The sequence below is a fragment of the Babylonia areolata genome, chromosome 29 (assembly GCF_041734735.1).
Source record: "Babylonia areolata isolate BAREFJ2019XMU chromosome 29, ASM4173473v1, whole genome shotgun sequence".
NCBI classification, from domain to species: domain Eukaryota; kingdom Metazoa; phylum Mollusca; class Gastropoda; order Neogastropoda; family Buccinidae; genus Babylonia; species Babylonia areolata.
Window position 1 is genome coordinate 24298989 of NC_134904.1, and position 25546 is coordinate 24324534.

Consider the following 25546-nt stretch of genomic DNA (forward strand, 5'->3'; position numbering starts at 1 on the left):
TGAAAATCGCTCTCTCTCTGTCTCTGTCTGTCTGTCTGTCTGTCTATCAGCTCACAAGCTGAAATGAAATTACACTCACACACACGCGCGCGCGCACGCACGCACGCACGCACGCTTGCGCGCTTGCGCTTGCGCTTGCGCGCATAGAGAGCAAGAGAGAGTATTACTGGGATTAAAAACAATACATATGCATGCACACCATTACACCATTCAGTTCAAACACTGCATGTTTGTTTTGTTTTTCATTGTGTGCATGTGTGCATGTGTGCGTGTGTGTGTGTGTGTGTGTGTGTGTGTGTGTGTGTGTGTGTTTCCTTTTGTGTGTTTACCTGGCTGGATAATGTGTTAAGCAGCTTCAGGGGGGCATTGATCCCCTACCCCCCCGCCCCCGCTCCCGCCTCCCCCCTAAAAAACGCACACAAAAATGAACCCCCATTCCCAAGCAGTTTAATGCATGAGAGCAGCCGGGCGCAGGGTTGAATGAGGATTACATGTGTATATCACTGATTGACAAAAGCTTACAACTGGGCCAACAGCGAAGTGAGAGCTGTTTGATCAGTGGTTTCTCTATTGCAATGGGAAGTCATTTACTGCTTAGTCTTGTTTGAAGGATTATGACTAAAACTAGGAGGCTAGATTGCACCGGCTCTAATTGCTGCATCGCCTTGGATGTTTGTTTGCCTTTGGGAACCATCCCAACGCCGACTGTTCTAAAACAGACGAGAGAGAGGGGATATAACATGGGCAACACACTCTCCACTATAATGAAATTCTAGCCCGGCTAGTCGGGACAGCAGTTCCCTCTTCTGCTGTTCTGATGGTCATACATATAATACATACACAAGTATGAAGGAGACATTGGTATTTGAAGCTGTCTGGTGTGACCCCGCCCACCTGTTCTCTGTGTGACATGCTGTGGGCCCGGGACAGCTGGGGGCACGCCGCGCGGACATGTTCCCGCCTTCCCTCCTGCCACAGGCTGTGCCACAGCCGTTCCCAAGGTGTGTGACAGTCACAGTGACATGTGCCACAGCCGTTCCCAAGGTGTGTGACAGTTACAGTGACATGTGCCACAGCCGTTCCCAAGGTGTGTGACAGTCAGTCACAGTGGCATGTGCCACAGCCGTTCCCAAGGTGTGTGACAGTTACAGTGACATGTGCCACAGCCGTTCCCAAGGTGTGTGACAGTCAGTCACAGTGGCATGTGCCACAGCCGTTCCCAAGGTGTGTGACAGTTACAGTGACATGTGCCACAGCCGTTCCCAAGGTGTGTGACAGTTACAGTGACATGTGCCACAGCCGTTCCCAAGGTGTGTGACAGTCACAGTGACATGTGCCACAGCCGTTCCCAAGGTGTGTGACAGTCACAGTGACTTGTGTCTTCCTGGTCGCTCTGTGATCAGTCATTTGTTTATCTACAGGCTACCTTATTCGTTGAATTATCTATCAATATGTTACTTTGATTGTTCACCGTGTTTGTTTCTTTGCTCACTCGTATATCTAGTTACTGAATATTTATTTACTTGCTTATTTGTTTATATCAAGTTTTTAGCCATGTTTATTTTTTCCACTTAAGCATCAATGGATGGTGCAATCGGGTAGATGGGGTTGGGTTCATTGATCTTATATATATATATATATATATATATATATATATATATATATATATATATTCTTCAGATCAGTTGGGTTAGTACAGTGACTGACTGTGCACCGTTGACATTATGTGTGTCTGATATTGAGTGACTCTTTATCAGTTGTTCTTACTGGGATGGGAGCTTGCACAATGAACGGGGGTGGGTGTAGTGGGGGAGGACACACAGAGAGAGGGGAACCTGAGGGGTGGTGGGAGGGGGTCGGAGAGTTTTATTTCTTACCTGTTTATGGATAATGAACCCGTCTTGAGTCTAGATTTATGTACTTTGCACTGCATATAACTTTTTTTCTTTTTTTTTTTACCTCAAGCTGAGCACGATCATTTGTAAGCAAGCAAGTGCGTGTGTGTGCGCGCAAGAGAAAGAGAAAGAGAGAGAGAGAGAGGAGAATCGCTTACCCTCATTCAACATATATCTTCATATGTGTGTGCGCGCGCGTGGGTGTGTGTGTTTGTCTTCACTAACATAACCTCACTTAGAAACCAAACCAAAACAAAACAAAAAGCAAAACAAAACAAAGCAAAACAAAACCGTAACTGTCACAGACACTCGCAACGACAGGACGCAATTCTTTTTTTTAAATTTCGATTTTATTGATAAATACATGCATGCATAGTAAGTAATAATAAAGTGCTGAGACGATTATCGTAGATATTGAGATATAAACAATTCAACAAGAATGAAATCAGCAGCACTGAGATGTGAATATTTTGAATTTATATGAAATTTCAAGAAAATATTAATTTAGATGTGAAATTATGGGGTAATATGAGAAATTATGGGGTAACAACACACAATGTTCTTTGGATAACCGAATTAAATTTATCACGAATGAAAACAAAGAAACAACAACAACAAAAGGGTAATGGAGCACAGTTTATCTCTGAGTTTCGACTTTGTACCAGCAATGGCAGTAGCCACAGCAAGAACAAAGCTGTAAGTACTGCAGCTACAACTGGAGCAGCGAGAGCCGGTGGAGAGCCCAAGCCAGAATGAGTAGCCCCAAAACTGAACTGGGACGAGAATGTCCTGAACCGGAATCGTGAACAGCCAGTCCCATGTCCAACTGCATCTGACAGGGATCTGAAGGAAAAAAAAAAAAAAAACCACCACGCTATGCAGCATGCTAATTATAACAGTTTGTGCATGGGGAAAAGAGCACACATTTGTGTGTGTGTGTGCGTGTGTGTGTGTGTGCATGTGTGTGTGTATGCGTGTGTGCGTGCGTGCGTGCGTGCGTGCGTGTGTGTGTGTGTGCACGTGATAAGAGTCCAACAAAGACGTCAGACACAAGTTCAGCAAAGGTGGTACAGAAAAGTAGAAAGAAAGAATGAAAGGGGAAAAGAGGAATAAAAAACACAGAAAAGAAAACAGGAAGAAAGGAGAATCAAAGACGAAAAAAAAAAAAAAAAGGAAAAAAGACAGCCATTAAGAAGGGATTGAATACAGAAATGAAGACAGAAAGCACGGATTTTGTGTCGATGACACGGTTAGGAAACCGCATGGGACGAAAAAGTGATCACTGCTACGCCATGACGCTTGATGCTCTGCTGTGTGCTGTGCCACGTGCTCTCGCAGCAAAGCATGGTGCAGTCAGCACGAACCAGTCCAAAGTACCGACAGGTGTGCACTGTCTAACGTACAGACAGGTCTGCACAGTATGGTGCAGTCAGCACGAACCAGTCTAACGTACTGACAGGTGTGCACATTATGGTGCAGTCAGCACGAACTAGTGTTTAACGTACCGACAGGTGTGCACTGTATGGAGCAGTCAGCATGAACTAGTGTTTAACGTACCGACAGGTGTGCACTGTATGGAGCAGTCAGCACGAACTAGTGTTTAACGTACCGACAGGTGTGCACAGTATGAAGCAGTCAGCACGAACCAGTCTCTAAAGTACCGACAGGTGTGCACTGTATGGAGCAGTCAGCACGAACTAGTGTTTAACGTACCGACAGGTGTGCACAGTATGAAGCAGTCAGCACGAACCAGTCTCTAAAGTACCGACAGGTGTGCACTGTATGGAGCAGTCAGCACGAACTAGTGTTTAACGTACCGACAGGTGTGCACTGTATGGAGCAGTCAGCACGAACCAGTCTCTAAAGTACCGACAGGTGTGCACAGTATGGAGCAGTCAGCATGAACCAGTCTCTGAAGTACTGATAGGTGTGCACTGTCTCACGTACAGATAGGTATGCACAGTATGGAACAGTCAGCACGAACCAGTCTCTAATGTACAGACAGGTGTGCACAGTATGGTGCAGTCAACACGAACCAGTGTTTAACGTACCGACGGGTGTGCACAGCTGGCAGGACTTGGGGCACTGTTTCTCCATGAGGGGCTGGAAGTCCGGGTGGTCACAGAAGTTGCCCAGTGCCAGCAGTGGGCACGACTTGTCGTAGTCCATGCACATGTTCTCTGCACAACAACATCACGCCACATGCAGTAGGTCTGCACCGTGAGAAACCACATATCTGTCTGTCTGTCTGTCTGTCTGTCTGTATGTGTGTGTGTGTGTGTGTGTGTGTGTGTGTGACTTTCTTCCTTTAACTCTCTCCATACGAACGGCGAAAGAGACGACGTTAACAGCGTTTCTCCCCAGTTACCACCATCAAAATATTACAAGCGGAAGGCTCTTACACGGAAGAGGTGAATGTTGACAAAGAATACCACAATTTTGACGACGGAAGCTAAAGGTTGGATCATTGAGACACCCTCTGCACATCCGAGGGGTTTGTGTAGAGGAGAAGAGAGGACTGGCCGTACTGAGTGAGTTAAAAAAAACACTATAAATGCAAATTTTCAGTCGTTCACGATGCTGATGTTTGCATGTGGAAGGTTCGTGCCCATGCAAAAAAAAAAAAGAGATGGGGAAAGTAGGTGAGTGTGAGAAAGAGAGAGGGGGGGGATGAGGGAGATAGATACAGAGAGAGAGAGAGAGAGAGAGAGAGAGAGAGAGAGAAGAAAAAGAATTAATGAAAGATAAGTGAGAGGAAAGACGTGTGTCCCCTGTGTGGTCATTAAAGTCTCCTCTCAGGCACAGCGAAAACAGAAAACGTGAGAGGGAGGAAGGCGATGATGCACTTAACTTAATTTCCCCCCTCCCCCCAACTTCCCCTCCCCATCCCCCCGCCCCCCATCTCCCCCTCCCATGGTTTACCTTTGCCGCAGAAGCTGCAGGACTTCTTGCAGTACATGAACATCCGCTCCATGTCCATCTTGCACTCCCCGGCCTGCACCAGGTCCCCACAGTCAGGCCGTAGGTCTTCACACTCCATGGGCTCTGCTCCACACAGTCAGTCAGCCAGTCACTTGGTCAGCCAATCAGTCAGTCATTTAGTCAGTCAGTCCACCCACCCATCATTCATTCAGTCGCTTAGTCAGTCATTTAGTCAGTCACTTAGTCAGCCAGTCAGTCATTTAGTCAGTCACTTAGTCAGTCAATTCAGTTTCAGTTTCACTTTCTCAAGGGGGCGTCACTGCGTTCGGACAAATCCATACACGCTACACCACATCTGTTGAGCAGATGCCTGACCAGCAGCATAACCCAACGCGCTTAGTCAGTCAATCAGTCAGTCAGTCATTTAATCAGTTACTTAGTCAGCCAGGCAGTCACTTAGTCAGTCAACCAGTCAGTCGGTCGGTTGGTCAGTCAGTCAGCCAGTCACTTAGTCAGTCAGTCAGCCAGACAGTCAGTCAGCCAGTCAGCTAGTCAGTCATTCAGTCAGTCACTCAGTCACTTAGTCAGCCAGTCAGTTACTTAGCCAGTCAGTCACTTAGTCAGTCAGTCAGTCAGCCAGCCAGTCACTTAGTCAGTCAGTCACTTAGTCAGTCTGTCAGTCAGTCAGCCAGCCAGCCAGCCATATACTTAGTCGGTCAGTCGGTCAGTCAGTCAGTCAGCCAGTCAGGCACTTAGTCAGTCAGTCAGTCAGCCATCCACTTGGTCAGCCAGACAGCCAGTCAGACGGTCGGTCGGTCAGTCAATCAGTTAATGACTTAGTCAGCCAGTCAGTCAGTGACTTAGTCAGCCAGTCAGTCAGTCAGCCAGTCACTTAGTCAATCAGCCAGTCACTTAGTCAGTCAGCCAGTCAGTCACTTAGTCAGCCAGTCAGTCGTCAGTCAGCCAGTCAGTCATCCACTTAGTCAATCGGTCAGTCAGCCAGTCACTTAGTCAGCCATATACTTAGTCATTCACTCAGTCAGCCATCCACTTATTGAGTCAGTCAGGCAGTCAGTCGCTCAGTCAGCCAGTCACTTAGTCAGCCAGTCAGTCACTTAGTCAGTCGTCCAGTCAGTCAGTCGGCCAGTCAGTCGGTCAGTCAGTCAGCCAGTCACTTAGTCAGCCAGTCAGTCACTCAGTCAGCCAGACAGCTATCCACTTAGTCAGTCACTTTTTCAGCCAGTCAGCCATCCACTTAGTCAGCCAGTCAGTCACTTAGCCAGTCAGCCAGTCACTTAGTCAGTCACTTAGTCAGTCAATCAGTCAGTCACTTAGTCAGTCAGTCACTTAGTCAGCCAGTCAGTCACTTAGTCAGCCGGTCAGCCATCTACTTAGTCAGTAAGTCATTCACTCAGTCAGCCATCCACTTAGTCAGTCAGTCAGTCAGTCGGTCAGTCGGTCAGCCAGTCCACCAGTCAGTCAGTCACTTTGTCAGACAGTCGGCCAGTCAGTCAGTCACTCAGTCAGCCAGACAGCCATCCACTCAGTCACTCAGTCAGTCACTTTGTCAGCCAGTCGGCCAGTCAGTCAGTCACTCAGTCAGCCAGACAGCCATCCACTCAGTCACTCAGTCAGTCACTTTGTCAGCCAGTCGGCCAGTCAGTCAGTCACTTTGTCAGCCAGTCGGCCAGTCAGTCAGTCACCTTGTCAGCCAGTCGGCCAGTCAGTCAGTCACTTTGTCAGCCAGTCGGCCAGTCAGTCAGTCACTTTGTCAGCCAGTCGGCCAGTCAGTCAGTCACTTTGTCAGCCAGTCGGCCAGTCAGTCAGTCACTCGGTCGGATCAGTCAGTCAGCCAGTCACTTAGTCATTCATTCAGTCAGCCAGCCAGTCAGTCAGTCAACCAGGCATTCAGTCAGCCAGTCAGTCACTTAGTCATTCAGTCAGCCAGTCACTTAGTCAGTCAGCCAGTCATTCAGTGAACCAGTCAGTCAGTCATTTAATCAGTCAGTCATCCACTTAGTCAGTCAGTCATTCAGTCATTCAGTCATCTACTTAGTCATTCAGTCATCCACTTAGTCAGTCAGTCATCCACTTAGTCAGTCAGTCATCCACTTAGTCAGTCAGTCAGTCAGTCGGTCGGTCGGTCGGTCGGTCACTTAGTCAGCCATTTACTTAGTCAGTCAGTCAGTCAGTCAGTCACTCATTCAGTCAGTCAGCCAGTCACTTAGTCAGCCAGTCAGTCACCTTGTCAGCCAGTCAGCCATCCACTTAGTCAGCCAGTCGGTCAGTCAGTCAGTCAGTCAGCCAATCACTTGGCCAGTCAGTCACTCACCCACTCAGTCAGTCACTTAGTCAGTCAGTCAGTCAGTCACGTAGTCAGCCAGTCAGTCACTTAGGCAGTCAGTCACTTGGTCAGTCGGTCAGTCAGACAGTCAGTCACTTGGTCAGTCGGTCAGTCTGCCACTTGGTCAGTCAGACACTCGGTCGGTCAGTCAGTCAGTCAGTCAGTCAGTTAATCTGAGAACGACGACGACCACCACCACAACACCAAAACAGTCGGACCAAAGGAGCCCCCACGTGAAGACAGACAGCCAGGTACTGCCGGCAAACACTCACCCTCCGTGGTGGTGGTCGGCACAAGTTTCGTGGTGGTGGTGGTGGGTCGGGGCGTGGTAGTGGTGGTGGGGCGGGTGGTCATGGTGGGGCGGATGGTGGTGGAGGAGTTGCATGGCACGAGTACGTCAGCGTCTTGGTGAGTGGAGGCGGGGCAGAAGCACTGGCACCGTGTGTCGTCAGGCCGCTTGAAGAGGAAAGCATCGTGGCCGTATCGGGAACAGTCCGTGTTGACACCGGAACACAGCACTGAGGGACAGGGGCACATCAATTGTTGGGTCAGTTTCTGGATGGGGGGGGGGGGGGGGGGGGGGCTTGTACACATATAGCCTACAGTAACACACATACACACACACAGATTGAGAGAGAGAGAGAGAGAGCGCGCGCGCACACACACACACACACACACACACGCACAAACAAACAAACACACACACACACACACACACACACACACATACACACACACACACACACACACAGTGAGAGAGAGAAAGGATCTATAAAACTTGCGAGGGATCGGATTAATTGTTTTCCAAGACATCAAGGGCGGACAAGAAAACAGAAAGTGTTCTTCACTTTCACGTGTATCTTTAGACAATGTACAAAATTAATGAGACCACTTTCAATGTGAAATCAATAACAAAAAGATGAACAGTGATATCAGAGAAGCTGAAATATAAATGTTGTTATTATAGAATTTATACATACATACATTCACACATTTTCAATGACATATACGTTGGGATACAGGTGCAGAGTTAAGAGAGAGAGAGAGAGAGAGAGAGAGAGAGAGAGAAAGAGAGAGAGAGAGAGAGAGAGAAAGAGAGAGAAAGAGACACAGAGAGACAGAGAGAGAGAGAGAGAGAATTAATAATTGAATGAATGTATGAATGAATGGTTTATTCATAACAGGCCAAGGCCCCAAAATGACGGGGAGTGTAACAAAATATTCCATCAAACATTATTTACAAATAACAACACATACATTTGTACACATTCATAAAATATACATATCAAAACGTTATTAATTTTCTTCTTCCATTTCTAAAAAGTCATGAAGAGACTTACTGTCGGCACAGGAGTACATGAGGTTTGCCAGCATGACATCGCGAAAACTCAGCCCTTCTCTCTGGCCGATGACTTGTTGAAAGCCGGGGTCCAGTGTCTCAATGGATCTAGGCGCGATAGCCTGTGACACACACACATATACGTACATACATGTCTTATATATCTTTCTTATTCTCTCTCTGTCATATCCACACCCCCATTTTTTCTCTCTCTCACATACACACAAAAGGCACTAAAAAAATGAGGTCCATGAGCACACACAAATCCCTATATCTCACTCACACTCTCTCTCGCTACTGCTATCCACACACACACACACAAACACACACAAACATACGCATGAGAGAGAGAGAGAGAGAGAGAGAGAGAGAGAGAGAGAGAGAGAGAGAAGACAAGAAAAGACAAGACAAGACAAAATCTTTATTATCCAGGGTAATGGTTAAGCAAGTAACATGCTTTTTTACATCCAGCCCTCGCCCTAACAAGGGAATAAAGCTAAAGAAGCGAAAATGAGCAAAAAGAAGAAAAAATCTTCACACATCTGTATTATTTTATGTTATGTTGTTGCATACTTCAAACCAAGTGATAGTTTTTCCATTGTAATATTCATGTGCTTACTATCCACTTGCATTCCTGACATGTTTGTGTCTACCAGGCACTGTCTTCTTATTCTTCTCTTCTCCTTCTTTACTTAATATTGTAATAAAACAATAGAAAAACCCTTTTGTGACTGACCTGCTATACGCCCTTGGCCTGCGCGAGAATCTTTTTTTATTCTTTGATTCAGTAAATCATTATTGTTTTGTACCGCCCCCTTTAATATATACCACTGGGGTTCACGGCTACACACAGAATACACCCAGAACATAGAACAGAATAGAATGTCTTTATTACCAAGTGTACCGGGGTCATAAGGAATATTGGGAGAGAGTGAGAATATTATTTCAAAAACACAGTGAAAGAAAATAACACATTAACCAGCCAAGTAAACACACAAAAGGAAACACACACACACACACACACACACACACACACACACACACACACACACAGTTGCAATGAAAACAACACGCATACACACTCGGTCTGGCACGCACACGGAGTTGAATTGAAAATCGCTCTCTCTCTGTCTCTGTCTCTGTCTGTCTGTCTGTCTCTATCAGCTCACAAGCTGAAATGAAATTACACTCACACACACGCGCGCGCGCACGCACGCACGCACGCACGCTTGCGCGCTTGCGCGCATAGAGAGCAAGAGAGAGTATTACTGGGATTAAAAACAATACATATGCATGCACACCATTACACCATTCAGTTCAAACACTGCATGTTTGTTTTGTTTTTCATTGTGTGCGTGTGTGCGTGTGTGTGTGTGTTTCCTTTTGTGTGTTTACTTGGCTGGATAATGTGTTAAGCAGCTTCAGGGGGGCATTGATCCCCTACCCCCCCCGCCCCCGCTCCCCCCTCCCCCCTAAAAAACACACACAAAAATGGACCCCCCAAAACAAAACACAATCAAACTACATCGGTATTTTCCCATTATTCCACCATTCACAGCCATTCCACCCAAAGCAAAAAAACAAAAACAAAAAAAACAAACAAACCAAAAACAAACAAACAAAAACAAAAAAACACACACCCCCCCCCCAAAAAAAAAAAACCCAAAAAACCCAACCAAAACAACAACAACAAACAAACAAAAACAAAACAAACAAAAACAAAAGAACAAACAAACAAAAAACAACAACAAGCAAGAAAAAAGAGCATGAAACGCACACACACACACGCACACACAAACAAACAAAAAAACAAACAAACAAAAAAAACCCTGAAGACCCAACGGAGAAAACAACAGTCCTTCCGTTGCAATCAAACACCATCCCGCCAGTTCACACACACACACACACACACACACACACACACGAGAGAGAGAGAGAGTGAGAGGGAACCCACAAAGAGAGCGAGAGAGAGCGAGGGAGAGAGACAGGCAGTCAGAGACAGAGAGAGAGAATGAGGAAGGCTTACGTTGCCACTATAGTGCATGATACTGCGATAGTCATATTCAACGTCGTAGTCATTGATGAAACGGTCATCGAACTTTTCAAACTGTGGGTGCCAGGACTGAGGGATGCGGTTGAAGTTGACCCGAATGTACTGATCACGGTCTGGGCGGGCCTGCTCGTGAATCCAGCCAATGGCGTGGCCAATTTCGTGTACGACCACACCTCTCTGCAATGATCGACAGCAGAAATTAAATCTATGTAAGTCAGTAAAACAGGAAAGACCCCCCTCCACCCCCCCCCACCACACACACACACACACATACACAGTTTTTGTACTGATTCAGTTCGAAAGAAAGGGAATGACTTTGGCCAGCATGGTGGCAAATTACTCGGAAATTATACCTCTCTTTAATTATTGAGGGGCTGTAAATTGAACCAGTGTTTAGCACTGGGAAAGCTATATGGATTGATCAGATCACAAAAGGGGTGAGGTTTATTCATGAATTCAGCCATTGGGTTGACTAGTTTTCGTGGATGACTAGGCCATCACATTACGGCAATGGCAGACAATTAGACTTGATAACGGAGCATTGTACATGCTAACACTGTGTTGATGCGATAACTAGGCAGGGGCGGGGCTTATCCATGAAACCAGCTAATGAGATCATTAACCAAATGAGTTCACGGACAGCAGGCTACTGTTTCTGCTGTAAAAAAATACTTTCGATATTCATGTCATAAAAGGTTTGAAAACATGCACGCCTTCTAACTGACGGTCGAGGACCTGAAGAAGGGACATGGCTTAGCTGCAAATCCAGCCAATGGCATCTGCTACGACTGATAGACTGTGATATGGAACTCTGGGGAATATATAACATACGATTGGGAAATGGCGCTCGACTGAACAGGTGGGTTGAGAAAAGTATCTTTATTCGTGGATTCAAATAATTGGATGATACACATGAAGTCTCCCTCTCTCTCTCTCTCTCTCTCTCTCTCTCTCTCTCTCACACACACACACACACACACACACACACACACACAAGCGCGGGCGTTGAAGGCACGCGAACGAACGATCCGACACTCACTTGCACGCAGCCTTTGGACAGACCGATTTCCTGAACCCCTCCAACGCGCCCCAGTCTGGAATAGCAGCCTCTGGAACACCACAAACAACCTGTGCAACTGTACAGGCTCACATGTTTTATAACGGGTATGCCAGGGCAAGTCTCAGGAATATTCCAGTATCGTCTGTCAGGTTCTCTACATGTGACTGCACAGCAATGAACTGGTGTCACGGTCTTTGGAAATTTTAGTTTGTGTGTGTGTGTGTGTGTGTGTGTGTGTGTGCGTACGTGCGTGCGTGCGTGCGTGCGTGCGTGCGTGCGCGCGCGCGCGCGCGCGCGTGTGTGTGTGTGTGTGAGTGCATGCGTGCGTGCGTGCGTATGTGTGTGTGTGGGTGGGTGGGTGGGTGCACGCATGTAAGTTTGCATGTATACATAGGTGTATGGATGTAAGTGCCTACGTATGCGTTCATGGAGGAAATACTTGCGTGCGTATGAGTCTTCTATCTTTGTACATACGTACAGAGAACGCACACACACACACACACACACACACATACACAAACACACACTAATATGCATTCTTGTCCATATGATATGTACAAAGATAAAAAAAAGAAGACAATAACAACCAAAAAACAAGAAAAAAACAACAACAAAAAACAACAACAAACAAACAAACAAAAAACCACCTCAAAACAAAAAAACACCAAAACGTCAGTCCTTGACATTATTGCGCGTGACATCGCAATCTGGTCTCGTTTGGCTGTCACTTTCTGTTTGACCTTTTGAATGACACCTCTTGAACGATGCGCTATCGCCTTCCCGCCTGCTTTGGGGACAGAACACCGGATACAACTGGCTGATGGGCTCCTGGTTAAACGGAAAAGGAACTTATATCTCAAGTGCCGTTCGTTTCTCTATCTGTTCATGGGCCTCTCTCTCCCTCTGTGTGTGTGTGTGTGTGTGTGTGTGTGTGTGTGTGTGTGTGTGTATGTGTGTGTGTTGGGGGTGGGGGTGGGGGTGGAAGGGGGGCGTGTGTGCACGAATACACGCTCTCTAAGTCGTAAAAGCAACAAGAACCCAAATACAATAAAGCACAAGTCATACCCGCTGCCTCTCTGAAAGACGACCTTGTCCTCGGTGTTGCCTCCAGCGGGTTTGAACTCCAGGCACGTGTACTTCTCCCACTGATCCATGGCCTCGCGGATCACTTTCACGTCACTTTTGCCTGTCAACAAGCGCGCGCCACATACAAGAATGTGTGTAGCATTTCCCCTGTCCTGCTCATCGAGCAAGGCAAGAGAACAGCGTATCCCCCCCCCCCCCTCCCATTCTCTCTGTGTAAGTGCGCGTAGTCATGAAAATGTAAAACAGGATGGGGTTCGATGACTAGAACAGAATAGAATAGAACGCTATGTTTTCATGAAAGCTTAAAAGGTTCAAAGGATACATGACAAAAGAAACAACTGTAAGACTGATATCGCTGTCTGTCCAGTTCTTCGTGCAGAATGACATGGAATGTCGGAAATCTTAGTCATAATCATACTCAAAGAGAGAAACACTCATGGATAAATTTCGCCAACCTTGGCCGCAACTCTTGTATTATTAGCAAACTAGGTATGGTATTTGGTGGATCTCTCTCTCTCTCTTAAGGCCCAACATTTGGCTTATATCGCAGATTGACACAAGTTTACAGCTGGGCCAACAGCAAAGCGAGAGTTGTATGATCAATGGTTTCTCCATTGCAATGGGAAATATTACAGCTTAGTCTTTTGTGAAGAACTATAACTCTCAAACTAGGAGACAAAATTGCACTGGCTGTTAGTGCTGCAGCCTTGGGTGCAAGCTGGCCTTTGGGAACCATCCAAACGCTGACTGTCCTAGAACCTTGTTGGTCAAGAGAGTGGGGATGTAACTTGGGCAAGACACTCTCCACTATAAACAAATTCTAGCCCAAATAGTCGGGACATCAGTTGCCTCCTCTGCTGTTCTGATAGTTATAGTCGGACACGACTGACTATCATATAAAATATATAAACATAATGATTTGCTTCTGTAAATATGGTATGTGACACTATTGTGATTCTATTGGCAAATTCAATATCTTCTGCACTGTTACATGTTTCACACAGTCGTTGTTCTCTATGTATATTTTCATACATTCCCTGTTCGATCTGCACATCACGGGCGCCGATTGGTATCCTGGTCAGTGCTTGCCTGTAATTCATATTTACAGTGTCTATTCTTATCGATCTGATGACATTAAAGATGTGTATGTAACATGGAGAACTTACTGAAATCGCCCGTGATTATTTCATAGTACACGTAGCAGTTTTTCCACCTCCTGTCCGTGCCTCTGAGCGCTTTCCTCTTTTCTCTCCGCACGTTCTTCCTTCCTCTGAAATGACAGTCGCTATCACCGTTGTCTACATAAGCGTCATCGTTATGATATCCATCAACACCACGACCACGACGACCACCACCACCACAATCATAATCTCTTATCATCATCATCATCGTTGTCGTCTTCGTTAAATGACTGTCCGTGATATATAAAACCATAATTATGTGCAGAGAAACTTACATAGACTGTTGCTGAACATAATGTGAACGTCCCCCAGAATAATGCCCACTCCACAACAGAAATGTGTGGTTTGCCTCCGCCATCTTCATGGACAGTCAGTTAAAAAATATTTGGTGTGTGTGTGGGGGGGTTGGGGGTTGGGGGGGGGGTGAGTGGGGGTGAGGGTTTGTGTAAGTGCGCGTGTGTGCGCGCGAGGGTGCGTGCGTGTGTGTTATACATGCTGTGATACAACTGGCTGCTGAGTTCCACCATTGATCATATTTTTTTTCAGTCGTGAAAAAGACCACATGACATTATCAAAAGTCATCGTGAAATTCTCGGCGAATACATTAGTTTTGCAAGACAAAACTCGGAAAATGCCAGAAATCGTTTCTCACGGAAAGACAAATACATGGACAGACAGACAGACACACCCACCCAGATACCCAGCTATCGCTCCTCCCCCCTCCCCGACCCCCCCCCTACACACCCCTAGTCAAGGAGGAAAGAGAGAAAGGACTGACTTGAGTTCCATGTACTCCTCCATTGTCAAATCAATGTCCAGCTCCATCCTGACCATCACCTCCCCGTCAGGGCTCATGTGGAAGGTGTCCAGCGCAGAGCCTGCAAGTCGTGGGGATACAGTGTCAGTTTGAAGGAGGCGTCAAAGCATGCGGGCTAACTGTACACACCACACCACACATATGTTTTCCAATAGAAAGGTGAGGGAGACAAGACAAGACAAATTCTTTATTATCGAGGATAATAGATAAGCAGTGGCGCGCTTTTTTTCATCCAGTCCCCGCCCTGAAACAGGGTCTACACTACACAATACTACATTATATATGTCATTGCATGCACACAATGCTACTTAAAGTCATAGTATGCGAATACAATACTACATAAAGGCATAAGTATGGTAAAAATAACACACACACACACACACACACACACACACACAACAAACACCCCCCCACCGCCACCGCCAACCCCCCCCCCCCAAAAAAAAAAAAACCCACAACAAAAACACACAGAAGACACACACACTCTCTCTCTCTCTCTCTCACGCACACGCACACTTACACACACATAAGCATACATTGTGTCTGTTAACAAATACTATAGTAATGTGAGAGGCCAGAGGGTGGGGGGCTGTACAGATGCCTGATCTACGCATAGATCTAACGCGCCTGTCAGGCCTTGGGAGCCGACCACATGCTGAACAACAACAAAACCTTAAGAACTGAAATAAATAGATAGATAAATGAATAAATAAACAAAGAAATAAATAAATAGATAAATCACAATAAAATAAAATTAAAGATGCACAGAAATCAATCAAAATCATAGATAAAGGCTTCTTTAACTGTTTCCCAACACGGAAGTTCTCAGTCACTGTCACGATCACGGCGGTTTCTTGTGCTGAACTGTTGGACTTCAACGTTCACGGCGTTGCATCGTCTAGTCGTTGTTCCAGAAAATGTAGCAAGGCCAACAAACCCGCTCGGACAGACAAGAAGAAGAAGAAACACCACCACCACCACCACTACCAGCAACAAAAAACAGTCGCTTTCCTGACCAACGCCCGTGCAGAAAGGTGTAATTTAATCAAACGACCGGCTGAAACTGACCAGAGCGCGATGATGCTGGCCATGTTCCAGTTGAACTGCTGGCAGTGTGGGGAGGACCGACTTGTCACGGAAGTTCCTGACACACGGTGTCTGAGCTGACATAGAGACGACTCGCACAGTGACCTCGCCGCTGACAACGTAATGCAACATCGTGGAGTGATGGCCTAGAGGTAACGAGTCCGCCTAGGAAGCGAGATAATCTGAGCGCACTGGTTCGAATCACGGCTCAGTCGTCAATATTTTCTCCCCCTCCACTAGACCTTGAGTGGTGGTCTGGACGCTAGTCATTTGGATGAGACGATAAATCGTGGTCCAGTGTGCAGCATGCACTTAGCGCACGTAAAAGAACCCAAGGCAACAAAAGGGTTGTTCCTGGCAAAATTCAGCAGCAAAATGCACTTCGATAGGAAAAACAAATAAAACTGCACGCAGGGAAAAAAAAAGAAAGAAAAAAAAAAAAAGAGTGGCGCTGTCAGTGTATAGCTACGACACACAGAGAAATCTGTTGTGACAAAAAAGAGAAATACAAATGTGTCTTTTTCAGGAATAACAGGATCGGACATTCACATCCCTTGCCCTGTCTATGTTCGATGTCCGACTGTGGATGTGCATCCCTGCACGGTCTGTGTTCGATGTCCGCACGGTCTGTGTTCGATGTCCGACTGTGGATGTGCACCCCTGCACGGTCTGTGTTCGATGTCCGACTGTGGATGTGCACCCCTGCACGGTCTGTGTTCGATGTCCGACTGTGGATGTGCACCCCTGCACGGTCTGTGTTCGATGTCCGACTGTGGATGTGCACCCCTGCACGGTCACAGCATCATACTATCTGCCTCGGTCATTTGTCCGGATCGGTCCGGATTGTCCATTCCCTCTATCGTAAACGTCACTCCTTGAGGAGGCCACTCTCGGTGTCCTCTTTTGAGTTTCACTCTTTTTTCTGTCTTTAATTTTTTTTAATACATGTTTCGCACGTGCACCATTTCCCTTTCCTCAATTCAACCCCCCATTCTCTCTCTCTCTCTCTCTCTCTCTCTCTCTCTCTCTCTCCCCCCCCCCCTCTCCCCCGCTGATACTTACATGTGGAAATGCTTGGTTTGTTTATGTCGCTAAGTTGTCTATTTGTGTGTGTGTGTGTGTGTGTGTGTGTGTGTGTGTGTGTGTGTGTGTGAGTGTGTGTGTGTGTGTGTGTGTGTGTGTGTGTGTGTGTGTGTGTGTGTGTGTGTGTGTGTGTGTTGTGTGAGCCTGTGTGTGCTTACGTGTTTGCGTGCCATCAAAGAGAAAATAGTTTCTTCCACCCCTCTCGTCTCTCTCTCTCTCTTTCTCTGAATGTCGCTGTCATAATTATGTATGCATCATTGTAATCAACATCGTCATTGTCATCACCTTCATTATAATCATGATGATTGTTCATCTTTCACTTACTTTTGGGTGCTGCCTGCATGATGATCTCATCGATGCTTGCTCCTTCCAACATCTGAATCGCAGTCATATGACACAGAATGAGCACACTTTAATACAGCACGGTAATGCGGAATGTACGTTTAGTACAGAATGGTAATAAAGAATGGAACAGTTAATGCAGAATATAGATAAAGAATGATTCGGTTCATACAGTATGGTGCGGTTGAATGGCGAGGTTGATACAGAATGGTAAGACGTAATGAACGGTTGATACATAATGGTAACACGTAATGAACGGTTAATACAGAATGGTAACACATAAATTAATACAGAATGGTAACACGTAATGAACGGTTGATACAGAATGGTAACACATAAATTAATACAGAATGGTAACACATAATTAACGTTGTTAATACAGAATGGCACTGTTAATACAGCAAGGTGCTGTGGTATGGTTGATATAGAATGAAACGGTTAATACAGCATGGTACTGTGGTATGGTTGATATAGAATGAAACGGTTAATACAGCATGGTACTGTGGTATGGTTGATATAGAATGGAACGGTTAATACAGTATGGTGTGTGGTTCGTCCGTCGGGGATCGACGAGGACCATCTAGTCATCCTGGGGGTGGGTGGTTTGGGCTCTGTGGGTGCGCAGATGACTGGTCAGGCCAATCCGCGCCCGGAAGGTTCTGACGCAGTGTGGACAGGGGATGGTGGCGGCTGTCGGGGACTTGCTGGCACTGCTTTTCCTGGCCTGTCTGCGTTCCTCTGCTGCAGCGATTCTGTTGGCCTCACAGGATTTGGCGCCTTTGTGGACAGCTGAACGCCACTTTGGTCTGTCCATTGCATTCAGCTCCCATGTGTCGTGGCTGATGTTGAAGGCCTTCAGCGAAGCTTTCAGAGTGTCTTTGAAGCGCTTCTTTCGGCCTCCATGGGAGCGCTTGCCATGTTGGAGATCGCCGTACAGCAGTTTCTTCGGGAGCCGGTGGTCTGGCATGCGAACTACATGGCCTGCCCAGCGCAGCTGGGCCTGCATCAAGATGGTGTAGATGCTGGGCAAGTTTGCACGAGTGAGCACCTCTGTGTCAGGGATCTTCTCTTGCCACTTTATGCCGAGAAGTTTTCTGAGGCTGGTGGCGTGGAAGTGGTTCACGTTTTGGCATGGCGTTTGTAGACCGTCCATGATTCACATCCATAGAGCAGTGTGGTGAGAACTATGGCCTTGTATACTTTGAGCTTCGTCTCCAGGGTGATGCCTCTCCTGTTTCAAACGTTCTTATGGAGTCTGCCGAAGGCAGCGCTGGCGTTGGCGAGTCTGGCATTCACCTCGTCGTCGATGACAACGGTGCGAGAGAGTGTACTGCCCAGGTATGTGAACTTGTCCACCGCATTCAGTCGTTGCCCGTTGATGAAGATGTTTGGTTCAACGTAAGGCTTTCCTGAAGCTGGCTGGTGCATCACCTCAGTCTTCTTTGTGCTGATTGTGAGGCCAAAGTTGTCACAGGCAGCAGAGAACTTGTCGACGCTGTGTTGCATGTCAGCTTCGGAGGCAGCGTTGAGAGCGCAGTCATCAGCAAACAGGAAGTCGTTGACGGTGTCTGTCCTCACCTTGGTTTTTTTGCTTGAAGCCTCCTGAGGTTGAAGAATGAGCCATCTGTGCGGTACCTGATGCCAATGCCTACGTCAGCGTCTCTGAAGGCATCTGTCAGCATGGCTGAAAACATGAGACTGAACAGGGTGGGGGCAAGAACACACCCTTGCTTGACTCCGTTGGAGACAGGGAATGGTTCTGAAGTCTCTCCGTTGTCTTGGACTCGGGCCAGCATCCCATCGTGTAGTTGCCGTATGATGGTGATGAACTTTATGGGACAACCGTACTTCGCCATGATTCTCCAAAGGCCATCTCTGCTAACAGTATCGAAGGCCTTGGTCAGATCGACATAGGTGGAGTAAAGGTCGGCGTGCTGTTCCTGACACTTCTCCTGGAGCTGCCTGGCAGCAAACACCATGTCGATAGTCCCGCGTTCTTTCCGGAAGCCACACTGGTAGGAGACCTTGCTCAAGGTGCGCTATGAGACGGTTGAGTAGCACTCTGGCCAGAGTCTTGCCTGCGACGGACAGCAGGGATATTCCACGATGGTTGTCAAAGGCCTGACGATTTCCTTTGCGCTTGTACAGGTGTATGATGGAAGCGTCTTTGAAGTCCTGTGGAACTGCCTCATGCTGCCAGATGAGCTGGAATAGCTGATGAAGCTTCCCAGTCAGCACCATACCACCTTCTTTGTAGACCTCAGCTGGAATGGAGTCTGAGCCAGGGGCTTTGCCATTGGATAGCAGACGGATAGCTTTCTGGGTCTCCTCCAAAGTTGGAATGGCATCCAACGACTCACTGACTGGCACCTGGGGGAGTCGGTCGGTGGTTTCATCATTGATGGTGGAAAGGCGGTTCAGTACGCTGTCAAAGTGTTCAGCCCATCTCTCAAGGATCCCGTCCTTGTCAGTGATTAGGGTAGAACCATCAGCACTGAAGAGTGGAGCAGATCCGGTGGTGGTGGGACCGTAGACTTCTTTCGGGCCGTTATAGAAGTTCTTCATGTCGTTCCTGTCTACAAAGCCCTGGATCTCATCAGCTTTGTTGCTCAACCAGGAATCCTGCATCTGCCGCAGCTTCAGCTGGATGGTGCTGCGTGCGCTCTTCAGTATGTATTTCTTTGACTGTGACTTGGGATCTTCAATGTGGGCTCTGTAGGCTTGGCGTTTGTCTTCCAGCAGCTGCTTGATCTCAGTGCAGTTCTCATCAAACCAGTCTTCGTGCTTCCTGGCAGAAGGCCCTAAGCACTCCATGGCAGTGTTGTACACCGTCTCATGAAGTGCGCCCCATGCTGCCTCCACATTCTGGTTGTCCAGCACAGTGGACTCAAGGCGTTCCTCCAGGGTGTCAGCAAAGCTCTCTGCTTGATGTTGCCTAGCTCCAGCTTGTTGACATTCAGGCGTTTGCGTGCTTTCATGAGGCCGTCTCTTGGGCTGGATGCGGAGGTTGAATTTGGAGACGATAAGGCGGTGGTCTGTCCAGCACTCGGCGCCGCACATGGCCCTCGTGACTCGTACGTCCTGCCTGTCCCTCTTTCTGACGATGACAAAGTCGATGAGATGCCAATGCCCAGAGCGAGGATGCATCCATGACGTCCTGTTACGGCTAGGAAGGCAGAAGACGGTGTTTGTGATAAGAAGGTCGTGCTCGGCAGATGTCTGGAGAGCATAAAGGGAGTTTCATCGTCATCAGGCGATCGTTCACTCCTTTCGGGGGGCCAGCCAGCTTGCCAACGAGGGTTGTCTTCACTGCAAAGCCAACTCCAGCCTCACGTCTCTCTTCAGGTCCGCGACCACTCCAAAAGAAGGTGTAGCCTGCGCCTCGCTCACAGAGTTCGCCTTTTTCTGCCAGTCTGGTCTCACTTAAAGCAGCGATGTCGATGTTGTACCTGGCTAGTTCACTCGCAATGAGTGCTGTGCGTCTCTGTGGTCTGTCCGAGTCGCCTCTGTCCAGAAGCGTACGCACGTTCCATGTGGCAATGGTCAATGGGGTGCTCCTTGTTTTCTTCTTTCTTTCCTTTGTGTGTCGACCGCTTGAGTAGGGTCCCCGTCAGCCGCGGTATGCTGACGAGGGTGGTGTGGAGCAGGCAATGTTTAGGGCACCTTTTCTAGCCCCTTCCTCATGCCATGGAGGTGAGCAGTGCTGTCCTGAAGAGGGCTGCTCAGTCGTTCAGGGGGCTGCCGATCTCCACCGCTGCTCCAGTCGGTGAAAAACGACCCTATGGCCTGAGCCGCCTGTGTGAAGGTCCGCGGCTACGACTGCCAGTGTACCCACACCTGTCGCTTCGTCGCTCGCCTGTCGCCACAGGGCTTGGGGAAAATGATGGTATGGGATGAAGGATGACTGATGACTTGCGCGATGACTTTGTTTATAGTAAGGAGGAGCTGCGCACCGTCGACCTCACTCTCTTGTCCGAGACCGTCTGTATCCAGTGGCAAGACGAGGTCAAGACGACTGGAGATGGAAACGGATGCAGTGGATGACCAGGATGTCCTATGTGCCTCATCCTGCCCTCAGCACTCCACAGTGCTCTGCTGCAACCGCCTTCCTCTCCGTTGAACCATGAAGGTTTCTTCCGCAGAGTCCGCCGGATCCAGTCTTCACATGCTTGGGTAGACAAACCCTAACTCACCGAGGGTTTGAGACCCGTCGGCTACCCTCACCTAGTTTAGCCAGCCTGTCAAAGCCGTTGCCCGGGGGTTGGGTGCTGCCGCATGCTAGCAGCTTCTAGGACCCATAAGTGAGAGCTGGGTGCCGGTGGGGACCAACAGAGGACGAACCACTCCCGAAAGAGCGTGACAAGCCCCCCCTCTAGAGGCACTACCCCTCCCGTGCACCCCCTAACCCCCACAGCATGGTACTGTGGTATGGTTGATATAGAATGGCACGGTTAATATAGCATGGTGCTGTGGTATGGTTGATATAGAACGGCACGGTTAATACAGCATGGTACTGTGGTATGGTTGATATAGAACGGCACGGTTAATACAGCATGGTACTGTGGTATGGTTGATATAGAATGGAACGGTTAATACAGCATGGTACTGTGGTATGGTTGATATAGAATGGAACGGTTAATACAGCATGGTACTGTGGTATGGTTGATACAGAATGGTAACACGTAATGAACGGTTAATACAGAAAGGTAACACATAATGAACGTTGTTAATACAGCATGGTACTGTGGTATGGTTGATATAGAATGGAACGGTTAACAGACAATGGAAACACAAAAGGGTACTGTGACACACAATGGTACTGTGTATACAGCATGGTACTGTTGATACAGAATGACAATAGAGGATGGTACTGTAAAGCGCCTTGATTTGTCTCTGCACAAGATTCAGCGCTATATAAATGTTATTATCATTATTACTGCTAAGACATCATTGGTATACAGAGTAGCACTTAATACAGAATGCTACTGCTGAACGGTAAGGTTGATATAGAATGGTAATGAAAATGGTAAGGTTAACATATAGTGGTAATACATAATGATAATATTAATATGGATAATACAGAATGGAATAATTGATATGAAATAGTAATACAAAATTGTAATGTTGATACAGAATGGCACGAAAATATAGACTGGTAAAATAACTTGGTATTGTAAATACAGAACGGTAATACAACATGAAGTTGAACTGTTAATATACAATGGTTCAGTTAATATAGAAAGGCATGGTTTATACTGAATGATACTACCGAATGATACGGTTTACACTGAATGTTAATACACAATTGTATAGTTTACACTGAATGATAGCACAGAATGGTATAGTTTATACTGAATAGTAATATAGAATGGTATGGTTTATACTGAATGGCAATACATAATGGTCTGGTTCACAGTGAATGGTGACACATTATGGTATGGTTTACACTGAATGGTGACACATTATGGTATGGTTTACACTGAACGATGACAGATTATGGTATAGTTTACACTGAATGGCAACACATTATGATATAGTTTACACTGAATAGAGACACATTATGGTCTGGTTTACACTGAATGGTGACACATTTTGGTATGGTTTACACTGAATGGTAACACATTATGGTGTAGTTTACACTGAATGGTGACACATGGTATAGTTTACACTGAATGGTGACACATTATGGTCTGGTTTACAATGAATGGCAATACGTTATGGTATGGTTTACACTGAATGGTAACACATTATAGTATGGTTTACACTGAATTCTCTGAAATTCTCTTCCTCTGGATTACCAATGCTGTCCTCTTTCAAAACAAACTTAAAAACCCACATGTTCAATCAGGCCTTTGAGTGTGATGAAGCATAGCTAATTGTCTGCATTCTTCCCCCTCCTACACACCATACTTTACCCTCTACTGAAATCATCATGCAGTGTGTGTGTGTCTGTGTGTCTGTGGGTGGGTGTTTGTGTGTGTGCGCGAGCGTGTGTGTGCGTGTGTAGGGTTTTTTTCTGTCGCGCGATTGTGTATGTGAGCGATTGTTCATATCTACAATTTGTGGTATTGTCTTTGTGTAAAGATACACATATATATGTTGTTTTTTCACGTGCCGATGTATGTTATAATGCGCTGTTGTATAATGTTAGGACGCGACTCTGTTACTGATCCGAGGCTCAAACTTTGATATTTGCTGGCGGGCATTTTAATAAGTGAGCAGAAAGAGAAATTTTTGTTTTGGTTGAAGCAGACAACAAAGTATTTTGAACTGAACTGAACTGAATTGAACAGAATGTATTGCTTCATGTGGCGTTTAGAGGCGCTCAGGTTTCGCAATATAAGTACTATCTGTCATTGTCATTGTACATCCCAGAAATGAATTGGCATCTATCCCAAACACACACAGAACAGGACCTATCCTCCGGAACTGACAATGTGAGGCTTCACACTGTTGATAAGAACTGTGATGAGCCGTGCTGACGTTATGTCTGAACATTGACCTCAGCTTTACCCACGCCAACAACATGTGCACTCCAGTGTGTCAGAGTGTCAGTGTGTGTGTGTGTGTGTGTGTGTGTGTGTGTGTGAAGCAGACCGTGAACAGCGTGCATAACTGCCTACTTACCGAGACCGTTGCTGCCAGAAGTAGAGTCACGCACGTATACATTGTCCGCATGTCACTGAACCAAACCAAACGAAATCCGATTCCAAGAAAACAATATCTGAAAAAAGGGACGTAGTACACGGTCTGTAAATTGCTAATGGGATTCCCCGGGAGCAAGCGGAAATGACTAGAAGATACAATTCAAGCATTGCAAACACTTTGATAAGGGAGGCATGGATAAAAAAAAAAAAAGAAAAAAAAGAAGAAAAAAACACGTACAAAAACACACACACAAAACAACAACAGCAACAGCAACACACACACACACACACACACACACACACACACACACACACACACACACACACAACTGAAAGCGACAGTGCAGAGCATCTGGCAAAAAGACACACACACTTACCAGACCTTCGTGTTCGATCTCGAAATTTACGAAACATGTTCTGGCTAAAACATTACAATTCCATGAAGGTTGAAATGAAACCCCCAAGTTATGTCATGTTTCTACATTTTTCCAGTGCGACATTGTGACTTTGAACCTTAACCTCTGACTTTGTCTGTTTACATGGGTTTGATTCTCATCAAGACCAGTTATTGCACAAAATATATTGTAGGTTGTTTTCAAGACCTTCCCGTTCTTCATACATAAAGTTTTCCTATCAATATCATACGCCATGTTGTGATATTGGCTTTTAACCTCTAGTTTTGAATTTCTTTGGAAACATGCTGTATCCATGATCAGTCGCAATACCAAGTTTGATTAAAAAAAAAACACACACAAAAAAAACCACAACAGAATTGAGAAACGGTCTTCATCAAGCTTTTGCGCTTTCGTGAACAAGCATGGATCAGCAGAGAAACCCTATAAAAATAGTCTTTTCCAAATATAACGTTTCCATAGAAGCAGTTCACTCGAGCTCATAAAAAAAAGAGAAAAAAAAGAAGAAGAAACAGAAATCACATGAAACAGCACCCATAAGTTAGCGCGCTTACATTTGTTTTCAGACAAACACATTCCCGTTCCAAAATGTTCCATTTTTAACAACTCTGCGGTTATTTGAAATATTGTTAATTGAATACTGACTGTGGTTCATTTAATTAGGTGAACTGATGATTAGACGTGTATTACTTTTAAGATTCTTTTACTTTTTTCTTTTCTTGTTTCTTTTTCATGCTATGGGTAAAAAAAATCGATTCTTTTTAAGGACTGGAATCTTAAAGCGCTCAGAGCATCAGGTTACATTATAGCGATATATAGAAATAGATGATCAACATTATATATTTCATCAACATCGAAGTAATATGGTGTGGTGGGCTATTTAGTTTGTAACCAGTATTGAGCCATGCGACACGAAAAGAAACTATCATAATTATGGAAAAAAAGAAATGAAAATAAGAAGGGAAAAAATAAACACTTCAGGTGTGTTTTCACTATGTCCTCATAAAAAGGGAAATATAACAACGACATAATACAAAAAAACCCAACCCCCCAAAAAAACAATAACAACATCACAACACAGTTGGAAATTTCAAATTGTACATAAAAAAGAATGCACACACACACACACACACACACACACAGAGAGGACTTCTTACCGTATCAAAATGATCGCTTCAGAAAATCCCAACAGTCTGTCCAGGCCGGAGCAATGATTCGACAAGAGACAAGAAACGTAGGGACACTGGCGGTGCTTCATAAAGACTGTCGGTGTAATGA

The 25546-nt window shown here is 46.2% G+C and overlaps 1 protein-coding gene across 2 annotated transcripts; it reads right to left on the bottom strand.

The window, feature by feature from the left end:
• Nucleotides 1–2235: 2235 nt before the first annotated feature.
• On the bottom strand, nucleotides 2236–25546 carry LOC143274719 (zinc metalloproteinase nas-15-like). 2 transcript variants are annotated; one of them, XM_076578625.1, is made up of 13 exons: nucleotides 25426–25546; nucleotides 23836–23932; nucleotides 17191–17242; nucleotides 14659–14758; nucleotides 13866–13969; nucleotides 12679–12799; nucleotides 11593–11662; nucleotides 10527–10730; nucleotides 8502–8622; nucleotides 7434–7679; nucleotides 4818–4940; nucleotides 3947–4075; nucleotides 2236–2738 (listed from the first exon to the last, which is right to left on the bottom strand). In XM_076578625.1, exons 1-13 carry the CDS (start codon nucleotides 25524–25526, stop codon nucleotides 2605–2607), a joined length of 1602 nt encoding a protein of 533 aa, XP_076434740.1. In that variant the 5' UTR covers nucleotides 25527–25546; the 3' UTR covers nucleotides 2236–2604. The 2 variants fall into 2 exon arrangements, with proteins under 2 accessions (XP_076434740.1, XP_076434741.1); XM_076578626.1 differs by having other exon boundaries at nucleotides 23836–23890; nucleotides 25426–25469.

Coding starts and splice junctions, on each gene's coding strand:
- LOC143274719 (XM_076578625.1), bottom strand. CDS start 25,526: ATGAAGCACCGCCAGTGTCCCTACGTTTCTTGTCTCTTGTCGAATCAT. Junction 4,941..7,433: donor GCCGACCACCACCACGGAGG/GTGAGTGTTTGC, acceptor TGTGTGGAGCAG/AGCCCATGGAGTGTGAAGAC. Junction 4,076..4,817: donor CTGCAGCTTCTGCGGCAAAG/GTAAACCATGGG, acceptor GTTGTTGTGCAG/AGAACATGTGCATGGACTAC.